Raw genomic sequence first — 16855 nt, forward strand, 5'->3', positions numbered from 1 at the left:
AAACTTTATTCAAATAAATTAATTAAAATATTTTACATTTTTTGTTTGCATAAAACTTGTATAATTTTAGTTTTTATTTAAAATCAAACATCAAAACACAAGAAAGGTGTTTCATGCAAATTTTATATTAATACATCACGCAATAAATAAAATATAAAGTGTTTTGTGCATTTTTACTAAAACACAATAGAATATTATATAATTTACTCATAATATTATAACTTATTATTATTAATTTACTCTCTTCATTCAATATAAAATATTTATATTTTTTTAATCATATTTTAACTAAATTAGACCGTTTATTTAAAATATTTCTAATTTTTTAATTGGTAATTTATAATAAAAATAATTAAAATGCATTTTTAATATTTAAAAAATATTTATTTATTTTGTACTTAGTCAAAATAAAATATTAAAATTATTTTTTAACATATCCACTAAACATTATTATGTACTCCTCTCATCTCATAAAATTGATCTCCTTTCTTTGGACACAAAGTTAAAGAAATAGTATATTAAATAGTTAATTAGTTTGATTAATTTATATAATATTTATATTGTATTATTGTTTTAATTACTTTTATTTAATGATATATTAAAAAAATAAATATATTTTTTTTATACTGAATATTTTATATTTTGAAATTATTTTTTTTTTAAAAATATTGTATAATCAGTAAAACAGTAATAATGTAAAAAAAAAAATATTTTATTAATCTAAATATAATTAAACAATAAAAACTATAAAATTTTTAATTTTAATAATATTTTATATAAAATTATTGAAAAAGTAAATAAAAAGATAAAATTTAAACTGAAGTTAGCTATTAATAGTGATGAATATGATAGATGAGTCACAAAATTTTAATCACAAATTTTTAATAATATTCTCTTCATTCGAAAAATCGAATCTCATTTTTTGTAAATATTCATAATATATTATTTTTTTTACAAAATAATATAATTAAATATTTTAATAATATTTTTACAATTCTCAATAACAAATAATAATAATAAAATCCTAAGAAAAATATTTGTTTTTTTTTTTTAAAAAAATAAGATATAAATTCTAATACAAAATATTCAATCAAATACCCTAATAAAAAAAATATTTGATATGCTTTATGATTAATATTATTAAAAAAATATATCCAATATATATGCACATCAACATGATCTATATATTATACAAACTTATCAAAATTTAATAATTTAACAATAAATTGTTTTTTATATTGTCAACACATTTCTAATAGAAAATATAAAAAAATATCTCAAATTAAAATTACAAACAAATATTTTTTTCGCCCCACCTTAATATATATATCTTTCTATTTTCATCCGTCCAGGTTAACGTATACATTTATTTTTTTTAGTAACTATGGATCCAATTTTTTATTTCAAATACCTCTATTTTACTATCACATTGTTACTGTTACGCAAAAGAGATAAAGACAACTATCTTTACACTATTTTCAATTATTCACTACAATTTAATATTACTCCCTGTTATCCAATTGTGTGTTCATTTGATCGGACACATATTTTAAGAAAAATAAATAAAAAAAAAATAAAATTTTTTACTTTCTTAAAAAGTAAAAAATTTTATTTTTTTTTTACTAAAAAAAAGGAGAATATATTTGGATAAAAAAAGAAAAAAGAAAAAACTTGAAGGTTATAATAAAATTGGATGAAAGAGAGATGGAGTATTATACTCCCTCCCTCCGTCCCATAACAAAATATTCATTTTTCCATTTTAGTCCGTCCCATAACAAAGTATTCATTTTTCCATTTTAGTTCGTCCCATAATAAAATATCATTTTTCCATTTTAGTCCGTCCCCATAATAAAGTATTAATTTTCTTTTTTAGTAAATATACTAACTATCTAACATTACGAATACCTTACAACTTACAATATATTACACAAATATTATATCTATTTTAATCATTTTTATTTTATTTTTACTATATTTTAATGTAATACTAAAAAAATAAATGAATATTTATTTATGAAACGAAATAAAGAAGTACTATTATTTTTAATATTTCTGGTAGCAGAATGTGTCCATCCAGAATTATTGTCTCTATAAATAGGTGTCTTATTTCTTTCTAATGATTATTTCTTTAGTTATAATATTTTCTCTCCTCTGTAGGCAAAGCTCGGTCGCCCCTGTCGGAAGGTTCGAAACCCTAAAATTCGAGGAATTTCTCTCGTCAAAATTTTCTTATAAATTGGAAAATCGAGATTTCCTCGCCATCCCTCCGATCAGAAGCCCGTTCATCCGTTTCTTGTGCTCTGCTTCCAGTCCAATTTCGTTCAAATCTGCCAGATCTAACCCTAATTCCCCCAATTTGATACGTCTCTGATTTGCGCACGAAACTCCCGATTTAATTCGAATTCATTTGTATTCGGGTATTCGTATCTGTAGGATTTCATTCAATCAAGCTTCTGTGTATCGTATATGGTGGGAATGGGCAGGGTGTGCTTCGAGACAACGAAACCCTCGTCATCGTCGGCTCCTCCGGCGTCGCCACAGGTGACAAGTTCTACATCGATAGTCGAGACCGTGAATGGTTCTCACGATTTTAAGATCACGGGCTATTCTTTGTCGAAGGGAATTGGGATTGGGAAGTACATAGCATCCGACACGTTTATGGTGGGTGGATATTCTTGGGCGATTTATTTCTACCCTGATGGGAAGAGCGTGGAGGACAATGCTGCATATGTTTCGCTTTTCATTGCGTTAGCTAGTGACGGCACGGATGTGAGGGCGTTGTTTGAGCTTACCCTTTTGGATCAAAGTGGAAGGGAGAGACACAAGGTTCATAGCCATTTTGGGAGGGCATTGGAGAGTGGACCTTATACTCTAAAATACCGAGGGAGCATGTGGTGGGTTTCAGTTCTTTTTTTTGGAACTTCCTTCTTTGTATCTATGGAATCTTTACAACGTTGAATTCTGATCTGTTTTTATGATATTATACTTGATTGCATTTTATTTGAAATGCTTCATTATTGTGACTGAGTTTTAGTGGCTTAGATTAGGATGTAATGGTGCATCGCCATTGGATAGTTTTCTTTTAGATCTTTCTATTGGTATATTATTAGTTCATTCTTGTTTTACTATAATATTTCTTATATTTTTCAGTTTATGCATGGTAATATATGTCTTGTGTGAGAATAGATTTGTGTCCCCACCTTCGATTTGAAGGACCTTAATTTTGCAGGTCAATCTCTTGGGAAAAACTAAATTTCTTCTTGATCTTTTTATGTAATGCTAGTATGGGCATACTATGTGCTGCTAATTTAGAAACAATCAATTAATTGGATCTCCCAAAATTTCGGCTTTATGCCTTGATTGTGTTTGTAGTTACATGATTCTTGCCATCCGAGAATTAGAGAATGAATGACGAATGCATAGGCATATTGAATGTTTGTGGATTTACTAATTTTGTCTAGCAAGTTTTAGATGATTGATCAGGTTTTGTAACTATTTGGAGTATAATCTGCATTTATGGTATTGAAGCCCTGTTTTTGTTATCTTTTTATGTTGCAAGTAAACCACGACTGGAACTGTTCAGTCATCTTGTTGCGAAATGGCTTAGATTAGGATGTAATGGTGCATCGCCGTGGGATAGTTTTCTTTTAGATGTTTCTATTGGTATATTATTAGTTCATTCTTGTTTTACTATAATATTTCTTATATTTTCCAATTTATGGATGGTAATATATGTCTGTGTGAGAATAGATTTGTGTCCCCACCTTCAATTTCAAGGACCTTAATTTGCAGGTCAACCTCTTGGGAAAACTAAGGGTGTGTTTGTTTGAGGAAGTGGATTTTGAGTTGAGATTTGAATAGTAAAGATTTTGAATTGTAATAGTTGTACGATGTGATATAAATAAGTGTTGATGTGATATTTTGAATGTAAAATTATTTTTAGTATAATATAAAAAATAAAAAATGAATGTTTGATTTGATGTTTTTGGGGAAAAAAAAATTGGATAAATATTAGGATTTTTGGGTAAATCCTTTAAACAAACACACCCTAAATTTCTTCTTGATCCTTTTATGTAATGCTAGTATGGGCATATTATGTGCTACTAATTTAGAAACAATCAATTCATCGCATCTCCTGAGATTTCGGCTTTATGCCTTGATTGAGTTTGTAGTCACATGATTCTTGCCATCCGAGAATTAAAGAATGAATGACATATGCATAGGCATATTGAATGTTTTGCATTTACTATTTTTGTCTACCAAGTTGCAGATGATTGATCAGGTTTTGTAACTAATTGGAGTATAATCTGCATTTATGGCATCGAAGCCCTGTTTTTGTTATCTTTTTTATGTTGCGAGTATAGCACGACTGGAACTGTTCAGCCATCTTGTTGCGAAATGGCTAGTATAAAGGAAGAAAAGGCACGTGTTGAATTGTTCAAAGATCGATACTGACATTAATTGTTGCTGCAGGGGATACAAAAGATTCTTCAAAAGAACTGCTTTGGAATCATCTGACTACCTGAAAGACGATTGCCTTCATGTGCACTGCTGTGTTGGTGTTGTTAGGTCGCAGACTGAAGGGCCTAAGATCTACTCAATACCATTTCCACCATCTGACATTGGTCAGCACTTTGGGCAGCTTCTGGAAAGTGGAAAGGGGATTGACGTAAACTTTGAAGTTGATGGAGAAACCTTTTCTGCTCACAAGTTGATTCTTGCTGCTCGATCTCCAGTATTTAGAGCTCAATTGTATGGTCCAATGAAAGATCAAAATACAGAGTGTATGAAGGTTGAAGACATGGAAGCACCAGTTTTTAAGGTTCTTCTTGAATCCTTCTTCCTCTCGCTAACTACTTCTGGTTTTACAGCATATTTTGAGCGCCACTATTAATCGTTTTAGTTAGAGTTGTTAAAAAGGGTTGAGCCTGTCGGATTGGCCCGCCCAGTCCCACTTTTAAAGAGGGTTGAGTTTGAGTTTTTAATTTTTTTAGGCCCATTAAAATGTGGGCCTAAACGAGCCAACCCACGCGGGCTGCGGGTTGGAAGTGGGTTAGCTCGCAATGTGGCGGGTTAGCTCGTGGGCCAAATACATATAATTATAATTATATTATATCTTTAATATTTCAAATGAATCTATCTATTTTGTCATTTTATCTTGTCCAAAATTAATCTATTTATTTCATTTTTAGTAATTGTGCTTACTACATAATTTAAGAAAATTCTTACAACTTATATTACGATACTCTATTTTATGACGGTATTGACCATGTCACTATTTTCTTTTCTTCAATTTTTTTTTTTTTTTGTTTTATTCATCTTTTATTGTTTTTTTTTAAGTAACGACCAATGATATTCAGAATTTTGAATCAATTTATGTTAGATATTTGATTTGAAATATTTGTTATTTGAACTATATGATATAACTAATCTTTATATTATATATATAAAAAATAATTTTTTTAATATTTTTAAGAGTCTGTGGGTTGGTCCATTTGGCTGGCCACCCACCTGTGGGTTGGTTTGACAACCTAAATTTTAGCCTGCTCCGCCGCGGATTGGCATGCAAATAAATCCCTTATTTGCGGTTATGGTTTGGTTGTGGGCTAATCCGTCGTCCCGCCAACCCGTTTGGACAGCTCTGGTTTTAATTAGCTTCTTACTGTTTGTAAACCCTCTATTCGTTTTATATGCGTATTTTGGGTGAGTCTCAGATCCGGTTCTGAAGTTTGCCATTTGCATCTTTATACATGTGGAAAAAAACACACTGGCATAAGATCTTTTGCATTTATTATCAAGTAAACTATATGCAGTTGACTCTCAATTGGTATATCCAACGCAATGACTTGTGTCTTCCACTGATTATTTCATCATCTCCCTGAGGTTATGATGTACATAATTTCTCATTCCTTTTTTCTTTTAATTCTCTTGTTGGTTGTTCATGCCACACTCTCTTGCTGTAAGTTGTTCTCTTCTACGATAGTTAAATGCTTGTAAGTCGTGATGCTTTCATCCTTCAGCAAGTGTTGGTAGAATCAATATTATATAGATTGAGTAGTTGACTCAATAAAAGCAAGTTCACATTAGAACTTCTATGGCTATGAGTGGTGTGCTTCACTATGGACTGAAATAATGGTCTGTCAGCATGAAGCTGTCAATACTATTTAGGAATATTTTCTACTCTCGGCCCTCCATATTTACTTTCCTCGTCAAGTGTGAAATGCTGCATCAAATTATCAACCTTCTGGCATACTTCTAGTTTGTTCAGTCATTATTTTCAATCCTATGTCATCAATAGTTTGCATTGTCCCTGCCATTACCCGACTTGCTATATCATTTTCAACACTTTGTATATTACAGGCTCTACTTCATTTTATATATTGGGATACATTACCTGACTTGGAAGAGCTTACTGGACTGAACTCACAAAGAGCATCAACGTTGATGTCTCAGCATCTGCTTGCTGCTGCTGATAGGTATGGTCTGGATAGGCTTAGACTGCTATGCGAAGCAAATCTTTGTGAGGATGTTGCTATAAATACTGTTGCAACAACGCTAGCATTGGCAGAACAGCACCACTGTTTCCAGCTAAAATCTGTCTGTCTGAAATTTGTTGCGCAACCTGAAAATCTTCGAGGTATATCTTTTTCTATTACTATATTTTAGTATCTGCAGTTTCTATTTTTGTTTCTGTTCTTTACACGTTACATTCAGGATGAAATTACAATACGGATGTTAGAGTTTTGATTTGGTTGATGCAAAACATTATTGTGTGTGAATCTAATTTTGTGTAGTCTTCAGTTCCAAAACCACGAGCTCCCTTTTTCCAATTCAGTTTCATATGGTTTATTGTACTACAGTTTTGTTTGTGATTTGTTTATAATGACTTGACTCCAGATTTCCTTACAATTTTTATTTCTCTTGTTGTTTCGGTTCTCTCTCCTTTTTTCCATAATTATACTTGTTTTATGTTATCCATCTGCCCTTAGTTTTAACTTGCCATTAATTTCTTCGGGCCCTTTATGAACTCCTGCTGATAAGTTGAACTGTTGCAGCTGTCATGCAGACGGATGGCTTTGACTACCTCAAGGAAAGTTGCCCCCATGTTCTGACTGAATTACTGGAGTACGTTGCTAGGATCAACGAACACTCCATTGCTGTTGGCAAGCAAGGGATGGAGGGTATTCCAGATGGAAGCGACATCAATGGCAGACGTGTGAAACAAAGACTATGAATGAAGGCCACAAATAGCTTTCTACAGCCGAGAAAAAAGAGTAGCTTTAGGTCCTTGTTCCGGGCAAAACTAAAGATCATTGTTGGGGCTGCCCATAGCTGGGCACAGTTGTAAATGATGGGTCTTTTTACTTATTCTTGCCATGTGCTGCTGCATGTAGTTGACAGACACTGTAAAATTCGTAATGTGTTGAGGTTCTGAGTATCGATCTGTCGTGTGGAACCAATGTTATCTGTAATTGAACCTAAAGCACAGTCTGGGGGCAAACTCTTGAGATGATAATGGCTTAGATTGCATTGCATGCGGTGATGAGTTGAACAGGAGAAGTTTGTTTAAGCATTTTAGATTGAAAAGATATTTGTGGAATAGTTCTTGTTGATGGCTTTGGCTTATAACCAAAACTGGAAGACTATGGATTCAAGTTTTTATGTTTTGTGATATTTTTGTATTTACTTTAAAGGAAGAAGTTCAGAAGGTGCCTGGCTATAGTCGGCCACTGCGGCACACACACAGTTCGACAATGTCTAGGCTACCTTGACACGTTATGTGTTGATTTGTATGAATAATGTATATTTTTCAAATTTTTTTTTTCTTTTTAAAAAAAATAATAAGAAAACACATGATTCTTGATCGTACTTTGTTGAAAAATAGGTGATCTTGTTGGAAAATGGGCAGCGAGCCAAAATTGACCCAAATTGAAGGAGGGGTTGTTTTTTATTTATCTAATAGTGCCAGTAGTATTAAATTATAATATTTGCAAACTTGGATTGTGCTCTACAAAATATTACATTAAATACGCAGTTCTATATATTTAGATATTATATGTGTTCTATAATATTTGTAAGATTGATATAAAATTATAGTAAATGAATGGTAAAAAAATTTAAAAAAATAAAAATTAAATAGTCATTTTTCTTTGGTAAATTCCAAAAACCTACTCAATGGTTGAACAGTCAATCAGCAAGGGTGTGGTGGATTCATTCATATTCATAGATAAGAAACGAATCCAGAAAGTTCTTGTCGCTGTCGTCTCTCAAATTGACTGATTACCGCTAGCCTACTTCCCCAAAATTCCATTCCATGCACTGTGCTTCACCCCGACAGTAGATTGATCCAATGGCGCTCGAGGCGGTGCAGGACGCCCCGTTGAGTGCAGTATTGGAGCTGACCAAGGCGGCGCAGGCGAGCGGCGCCGACCCTCTAATGTGGTCCATGCAATTGTCTTCCACCCTCACTGCGGCGGGGGTTTCCATGCCCTCCGTTGAGGTGGCCGACCTCATTGTTTCTCACATTTGCTGGTCCAACAATGTTCCTATAGCATGGAAATTCCTCGAGAAGGCGCTCACTCTTCGTATTGCTCCTCCTCTGCTCGTTCTCGCACATCTTTCTGCTAGGTTGTTTTTCATCTCGTCAGCTGTTGGATTTAATTTTGTAAAGCTACTCTTAATTGGTGTAACTGCACTGCTGTCTTGCAGGGTAATACCAAGTCGAAGGAGGTATGCTGTAGCTTATAGATTGTATATGGAGCTTCTCCGAAGATATGCCTTCTCATTGCCGTCTCTAATCAATGGTCCCAACTATCAAAGGTATAATTTTTTTCTTCTTTGAAATGGTATTTTTTGGGTTTAGCTTCTCTTGAATGTTTGGTGTTAGGAGGAAGTAATGATTTTATTTGGTATTTTTTTTTTTTTTAAGAACGCTAGTGTGTCTGATGCAATGTCATTGTTTTTATTATTAAACTTTGTAGTGGTTAATATAGTTATAGCCTCAAAGAATGTTACTGATTCTAGGAGCTATGTTTTCTAGAGGTTAGTACCGATCCTTTTGGAATGTATGCATCATTGAAAAAAAAGGCACGAGGTAACCATTTTCACTTTGTGGTTTGGAACTCCCATCATATCGGTGGGAGCCTCAATGTGTGTTAATCAAACCTCAATTTTATTCATTGTCTTGGTTGTGGATGAAGATTTTTAGGAGAATTGTCTCCCTGGCCTTTGTTTGATTTAAGTTTACCTTTTTTAAGTCTCCTTCGTTATACTTATGCACTGAGTATATAGCTGAAGTTGGTTATGCATTGTGTTTCTTTGTGCATATATGATTGTGATGGTGCTATTAACTATGTGACTCCCCCAAAAGACATGTCCTGTTAGTTTCCAATAATTAGTTCTTTATTTCATTTAGTGGTAGTTTTAAGGTTGAAGTTTCAAAGCCGCAGAAGTACACACTTTTATCAGATATAGCAAATTATAACTACTTTAGCATCATAAATGATTAACAAAATGAAGTTTTCAACTGCAGGATAATGGAATCTATTAGTGATGTGCTCCAATTTCATCAAACATTTGGGGTTCAGTCCTCCGAACCAGGTTTTCTTCTTGTTGAATTTGTATTTTCAATTGTATGGGAGCTCCTCGATGCGTCACTTGATGATGAAGCACTATTAGAACTAACACCTGACAAGAAGTCAAGATGGCCAATCCGGAATCAAGACATGGATATTGATCATCTAGGTTCTTATGAAGGAAAAAGAATGGAAGGACAAGTGGCCATGAGTAAGATAAATACTATAATGGCTATTGAAATAATTGGTGAATTTTTTCGGAACAAAGTAACTTCCCGGATTCTTTTTTTGGCCTGTCGAAACATGTAAGTTTCATGTTTTATGCTTTCCCAACAACATTTATTTTATGCACTACAATTGTGAGTTCTTGGACTCGTGCAAGATTGTGCATTAACTCTGATGAAACCATTGGTAATTTTAGGCCAGTGCTGTGGGAATCCTTCATTCAACATTTAAGACTGCTGGCAGAAAAATCGGCATCTTTAAGAAACTCAAAAGATATCACTTCAGATGAACTATTGCAGTTAACATCTGATCCACACCATGTTTTGTCACATGAATTCCGACTAAACTCAAAACAACACTTCCATTCGGTATCAGCAAGGTCACATATGTCATCTGTCGCACATTGTCATGGCATAGTTCATTCAGCATTTTGGGTTCCCATAGATATATATTTAGAAGATGCAATGGATGGTTCACAAGTTAGAGCTATTAGTGCTGCTGAAACTCTTGCAGGTACTTATGTTCTAATATTGTGGCACTAATTCTTATTGCATTGTAGTGTTGTTCACCCAGTCTTGCTATTTCAGGTTTAGTAAAGGCTCTGCAAGCTCTAAATCAGACCTCTTGGCAAGACACATTCCTTGGTTTATGGACTGCAGCTCTGCGTCTTGTTCAAAGGGTAACACTTCACCCATAGTACATGTATATTTTTATTTTTATTTTTTTGTTGAATTTGTTTATCACATCTAGCTGTTTTTGATGATATGAATACAGTATCCATCATATAAAGATGGGAAACTACTACCACATTTTAAAATTTTAGCAACTATAGTAAAAAAGGGTAAGTTATTTTTTGAAATAAAAAATCTGCAAGATGTATTAGTGGATTCCTATACATTACCAACAAACACCATAAGTTGTTATAGAAGACATTATCTTTGGCTCCCAGCTCGTATTGATTATGTAGCTTTAGAAACATAATAAAGGTGTCTAAAAGGTTGAATCTCTCTCTCTCTCTCTCTCTGTTGCTATACACATGCATATATATATGTGTGTGTGTGTATCTACCTATATGAAAATCTTATATGGCATATTGGTAATTGTTTATTCTGGTTTGTTGTAGTTTCTCCATTCTATAGGAAACACTGCCGTATGTATTGAGTACCATGTTATTTTTCTAAACTTTGGTTATATCCAGGAGATGAATTCAAGTGAGGGTCCTGTTCCTCGCCTTGATACTTGTTTATGCATGTTATTGTCAATCACAATACTTTCAGTTGTAAAAATCATTGAAGACGAGGAGACTGCAGTGGTTAGTGAAGCTGAAGAAATCTCCACGGGACAGAGAAAAGATATTAAGCAAGAGGCAAAGTGTCGTCAAGAGTTAGTTTCCAGTGTGCAGCGATTACATGATTTTGAAGGGTTGTTGTATCCTCCTCCACCTGTAAGTTCATTGGCTAATCAAGCTGCTGCAAAAGCTATGCTATTCCTTTCGGGCATAACAGTCAGCAATGGGCAGATTGATGGCATGAGCTTGAATGAGATGTCCTTGACTAATTGTAAGTATTTCTTATAGGATTTGCTCTTATACAGGTACCTTTTGGATTATCGTCCTATGTATTGACCATGAAGTGAAACCAATATGTTCATTGGTTTATTATAATTAAAAAAAAAAAATGTTCATTGAAGTGATTCTTGTTGCCTCAACACTTTAATTTACATATAATTTTTCTGGTTAATCTGTTGCTAAGACTTTGATAATGTGCAGCTGGAAACCTTTGGCACCTAATTGTCGAAGCCTGCATTGCTAGAAATCTTTTGGACACATCAGCATATATGTGGCCTGGGTATGTAAAAGGTCTTGGCAGCCAAATTCCTCGTAACATTCCTGGATCAGTGCCTGGTTGGTCATCATTCATGAAAGGGTCTCCCCTAACTCCTCCTATGGTCAGTGCCTTGGTGTCAACTCCAGCTACTAGGTAGGTGGAAGTCTGAATTTTGAAAGTTCCTGTTCGTATTTGGTTATCGTGGTTGTAAGTGTTATTATGGCTTATTTTACAAGAAAAAATTGAATTTATGTTGGAAGATGTAGAAAATAATTCATAACTGTAACCTTTAAGAAATAACCCCCGGAAGGTGGTCTTTGATATAGCCCTTTGTTCTTTTTTTGGGGTCTCTATCAGGTTATTTTTGTTAGTGCACTGCGAAAATTGATCATTAATATTATATAATTTATGGGATAGAATCAGCTCATGGCCGTCGATCTGCCATCTTAATTTTGATAATTCTTGAAATGCAACTCTAGATTATACTATATACAGAATCTACTTTCTTCTGAGCTTTGGAAGACATTATATTATGGTTCCTCTCTTCTCTTTCTCACTCTCTCTCTGCAACTAACTTTTAGTTTTTTGGATGACCTAAGCTTTGCAGAGATAGAGAAATTGTATGAAATTGCTGTCAGTGGTACAGATGATGAGAAAATTTCTGCTGCTACAGTATTCTGTGGGGCTTCACTAAGTCGTGGTTGGAACATTCAGGTGATTACTTGAGCTCAAGGCTGTTGTCTCTTTCTAATTTTGTTTAGTAATTGGGGTGATTGAACACTTTAGGATGCCATTGTTTGGTATTGGCTATCATCACCCCTTATGCTTATATAGTATATCTACATGCACACATTCAATGATGCAATATCCGATTGTGTGTTTACAGGAGCATACAGGTCTTTTGATCATAAGATTGCTTTCACCTGCTGTTCCCAAAGATTTTTCTGGAAGTGAGAGCCATTTGATAGGTTATGCTCCATTTTTGAATGCTCTTCTCATCGGAATATCACCTATTGATATTATTCAGATTTTCTCATTGCATGGGTTGGTAGGTGCAAGTTCATCTCTGCCTTTTCTTCATAACTTTCCATTATTATGAAGTCAAATACCCCTGGATATAATTGAATTCTAATGTCTCAATTCGACATTTTCTTTTGATCGTATATTGACTGACTCCTATGGAGTAATTATATATAAACTGTCTATATCAGAACGCATGCATAAATCTCTTGCTCACATTAAATATATACAAACCACACCCTACAATCTTATGATTTCCTTGATATATATTACAAATCCTATAGTTATTGTATTAATATATACATACATATATATATATTGTAAAGTTCTTTGAGAAAGATAAGTCTAAACTTTCTCTCGTTGTGCATTTGGTGTTAGAAAAATGGGACAAACAATTGGTGTTGATCTGAAAAATGCAAGCAAAGTGCAAAAAAGAAAAAAAAAAAAAAAATAGAAAAAACGAAAGGAAAAACTGAAGAAGGAAATGGACACTCAAAATGAAGATCCAGCTTGACCTTTGCTTACCTCTAGGGGGACTTTGCCTAGTCAACTATTTCTGTTACTTTAAGATCCTTAAATCTCTCCTAAGATGTCATGATGCGTTCGGTTGGCTATAACTTGTTTATAAGAACGATTCCAAAAGTGTTATGGGTAGATGTAACATATACATTTATGGAGATGTGCCCGTGTGTGTGTGTTTGTGAACAAGAACAGTAATTTTGAATTACTCCCAGTCTTTAAATTGTTGTGCCATTTTAGTCCATGGATAGACATAGCTCTTATGTATAAGAAATGCCATTCAAACATAGTGGAAGCAACTAAAACATGGACTAGCACAGATGTTACAGAATCACAATTTATGAGATTCAACACTGACGTGATGGTATCAAGACCGAAGAAACAGTATGCAATCATATATTTGTTTTTCATTCACTAATAAATATTATATGTGTTTCAAATATATTACAGGTTCCTGAACTTGCAGCTGTGTTGATGCCAATATGTGAAGTGTTTGGTTCTTGTGTACCCAATACGTCCTGGACTCTTCATACAGGGGAGAAAATTTCTTCGCATGCTGTATTTTCAGATGCATTCACTCTGTTGCTAAAATTATGGAGATTTTATCAGCCACCTCTGGACTATGTACTCGGAGATACTGCTCCTGTGGGAGCTCATTTAACTCCTGACTATCTATTAGTAGTGCGCAATTCTCAGTTAGCATCGTATGGGAAGCATCCAAAAAGCCAAAATAAGTCTAACAAAATGTCCAAAATTTTACATCCATCTTCTGAAGTTCCCATATTTATGGAGTCTTTTCCTAAGTTAAAGCAGTGGTATAGGAAGCATCAGGAATGCATTGTATCGACTCTTTCTGGCATGGCTCCTGGAAATCCTGTTCACCAGATTTTTGAGGCACTTCTGAGCATGATGTTTAGAAAAACCAACAGAGGAAGTCAATCGGGCACTACTTCAACCTCTGGTAGCAGCAGCTCGTCTGCATCTGGAACAGATGATTTCTCACTTAGTCTCAAATTTCCTGCTTGGGATATTCTTGAAGCTGTACCATTTGTCCTTGATGCTGCTCTTACTGCCTGTGCCCACGGGAGTCTATCCCCCCGTCAATTGACAACTGGCAAGATTTTTATGTATTATGTCATTGCTTATAACATTTCCAGAGCATAATGTAGAATATGCTTAAGTCTGTCATAATTTTCTTTTTTTTTTTTTACAAATGTGATCCTATTTTGCTTCCTAATATACTTGAATATGGTTGGCTTCAATCTTTTTTCTCCTAGTTTTAAATTATGAATTCTTGCCTTTTCATAATTCATAAGGAGTTACATACGTAATTTAAGTCAAATTTTGTTTAGGATAGGGTATGCTTGAGAGCTCCTAGAAAGTGTGTTATCCCATCCACGCCCTCTCCTATCTCTCATGCAATGTTTTGGTGGTTTGTATTTGGTATTGAATATGTATGTAAGTTTCAGAATTCTGGGGTGAAGCCCTCGGCACTTTTAAGCGAGACATAGTGTAGAAGCTATTCTCTTAACCTATGTGTACAATTTTTGTATATGTTTGAGAAGCTGACATTATTTTTGTGCTTGTGCTTAATGTTATGATGTTATTTGATTTTATTTATTTATAGTTTAACTACAATACTATGTAACTATCTCAGGGCTCAAAGACCTTGCCGATTTCTTTCCTGCGTCTTTGGGAGCAATCGTGAGTTATTTTTCAGCAGAGGTGACTCGAGGAATTTGGAAACCTGCTTCAATGAATGGAACAGATTGGCCGAGCCCAGCTGCAAATTTGTCCACAATTGAACAACAGATAAAAACAATTTTAGCTACCACAGGTGTTCATATACCATGTCTTGCTGCTGGTGCGTATCTTTGTATTTACACATCTTGTTGTTTAACAACTTGAATAACGTTTATTATACATTTGCCCAAACATTTCTGCTTCCAGTGGACAGATCTTTGCTTTTGGGTTTGGCCCTGATAGTTTTTTCCGCAAATATTTAATTCCAGAGTAGGATAAGATGCTGTGGAAGTAGTGATTTAGTAAAAACTAATAAACTTGTTATTTCATTTTGTATTGTAGTGTTCTAGTTTCTTTATAAAATGAGGCTTCTAGAGTCGTTATGTTCGAAGAATTTTATTCGTTACTTGTCAGTCGCTATTAAATTTAAAAAAAAAAAAGTTAGAAAGAGAGGAAACATCTGACTTGTTAGAAGACATGATGGTTTCAGTTTGCCAGTCTGCTGAAATTTTTATTTTGTTGCAGGGGGAAGCTCACCTCTGACACTTCCATTACCCCTGGCGGCCTTCGTTAGTTTCACAATAACATATAAACTTGATAAAGATACAGACCGTTATCTAAACTTGGTCGGTCCAGCCTTGACTAACCTTGGAACAGGTTGCCCCTGGCCATGTATGCCTATGATATCAGCACTTTGGGCGCAAAAGGTGAAACGTTGGAATGATTTTATTATTTTCTCTGCGTCCCAGACTGTGTTTCACCACAGTAATCTTGCCGTAGTTCAACTCGTTAAAGTCTGCTTTACAGCTGCCCTTGGATTACATTCTTCTTCTGTTACTAACAATGGTGGTGTGGCTGCTCTTTTGGGGCATGGTTTTGGATCTCACTTTTCTGGTGGTTTTTCAGCCGTTGCCCCCGGCATACTATACCTAAGAGTGCATCGAGCTGTTAGAAATGTTCGGTTTCTGACAGAAGAAATTGTGTCTATTTTAATGGAAGCAGTCAAAGATATTGCAAGTAGTGGTTTGCCGACCAAGCAAAAGGAGAGGCTGAAGAAGACGAAGTTCAACATGAAGTATGGTCAGGTTTCGCTTGCTACTGCCATGTCTCAAGTGAAGGTTGCAGCTTCGCTCGGTGCATCTTTACTTTGGATTGCAGGTGGAATAAATTCAGTGCATTCCCTTATTAAAGAAATATTACCCTCGTGGTTCATCTCTAGTCGTGGCTCAGAGCCGAATGGAGAGGAAATGGGAGGCTCTGTAGCTATGCTGTGCGGCTATGCACTTGCTTACTTCATTGTATTTTCCGGAACATACGGTTGGGGAGTGGATTCAACATCAACGGCATCCAAGTACCGACCATACTATCTAAAGAAGCACTTGGAATTTTTCGCAAGCGCCCTCGAGGGAAAAATAACTCTCGGGTGTAGTAAAGCTACGTGGAGGGCATATGTCACCGGGTTTTCCACTCTCATGGTGAGCTGCACTCCCAAATGGATGACGGAAGTCGATGTGGATGTTTTGAAGAGAGTCAGCAAGGGTTTGAAACAATTGAATGAAGACGAACTCGCCTTGGCCCTTCTTGGAATAAGCGGAATTCATGCTATGGGTACTGCAGCCGAAATGATCGTAGAAGCCGGGATCTGAATCTTATTCATGAATCAATCACACTGATTTTTCAGTTTGGTAGATAGACAAACAAGCCAGGAATTCTGCTCTAATCACTGTCCTTAGCATCCGCATATGGTATGTATGTATGTATGTATGTCTGTATTTACGTATTCCTTAGAACAGATCGGAAATGTTGTCGGATTTTTGTTGCCTATAAACTTCTGTCTCCTTCATGAGCTTTCAATATTACAGCAGTAGTACACTCTCAGCAGCTCAGGCAGGTGAGGATCCCCAATCTTGATTTCTTGCATAGATGATTTCCTCGGCGCGCAGCGCA

General features: G+C 34.8%; 2 protein-coding genes across 2 annotated transcripts; both read left to right on the forward strand.

Moving 5' to 3' along the window:
* Positions 1 to 2128: 2128 nt before the first annotated feature.
* LOC127258934 (BTB/POZ and MATH domain-containing protein 2-like) lies at positions 2129 to 7602 on the forward strand. Its single transcript, XM_051286015.1, has 4 exons — positions 2129 to 2894; positions 4474 to 4822; positions 6361 to 6637; positions 7056 to 7602. Exons 1-4 carry the CDS (start codon positions 2467 to 2469, stop codon positions 7232 to 7234), a joined length of 1233 nt encoding a protein of 410 aa, XP_051141972.1. The 5' UTR covers positions 2129 to 2466; the 3' UTR covers positions 7235 to 7602.
* Positions 7603 to 8220: 618 nt separating this feature from the next.
* On the forward strand, positions 8221 to 16764 carry LOC127258743 (mediator of RNA polymerase II transcription subunit 33B-like). The gene is made up of 12 exons (XM_051285706.1): positions 8221 to 8628; positions 8710 to 8820; positions 9533 to 9880; positions 9997 to 10313; positions 10388 to 10479; positions 10999 to 11359; positions 11569 to 11779; positions 12226 to 12340; positions 12513 to 12674; positions 13616 to 14279; positions 14823 to 15029; positions 15434 to 16764. The coding sequence occupies exons 1-12, from the start codon at positions 8351 to 8353 to the stop codon at positions 16552 to 16554; spliced, it is 3987 nt and encodes a 1328-aa protein (XP_051141663.1). The 5' UTR covers positions 8221 to 8350; the 3' UTR covers positions 16555 to 16764.
* Positions 16765 to 16855: the final 91 nt, after the last annotated feature.

Source organism: Andrographis paniculata, unplaced genomic scaffold (genome assembly GCF_009805555.1).
Source record: "Andrographis paniculata isolate CXL003 unplaced genomic scaffold, ASM980555v1 Contig5END, whole genome shotgun sequence".
NCBI classification, from domain to species: domain Eukaryota; kingdom Viridiplantae; phylum Streptophyta; class Magnoliopsida; order Lamiales; family Acanthaceae; genus Andrographis; species Andrographis paniculata.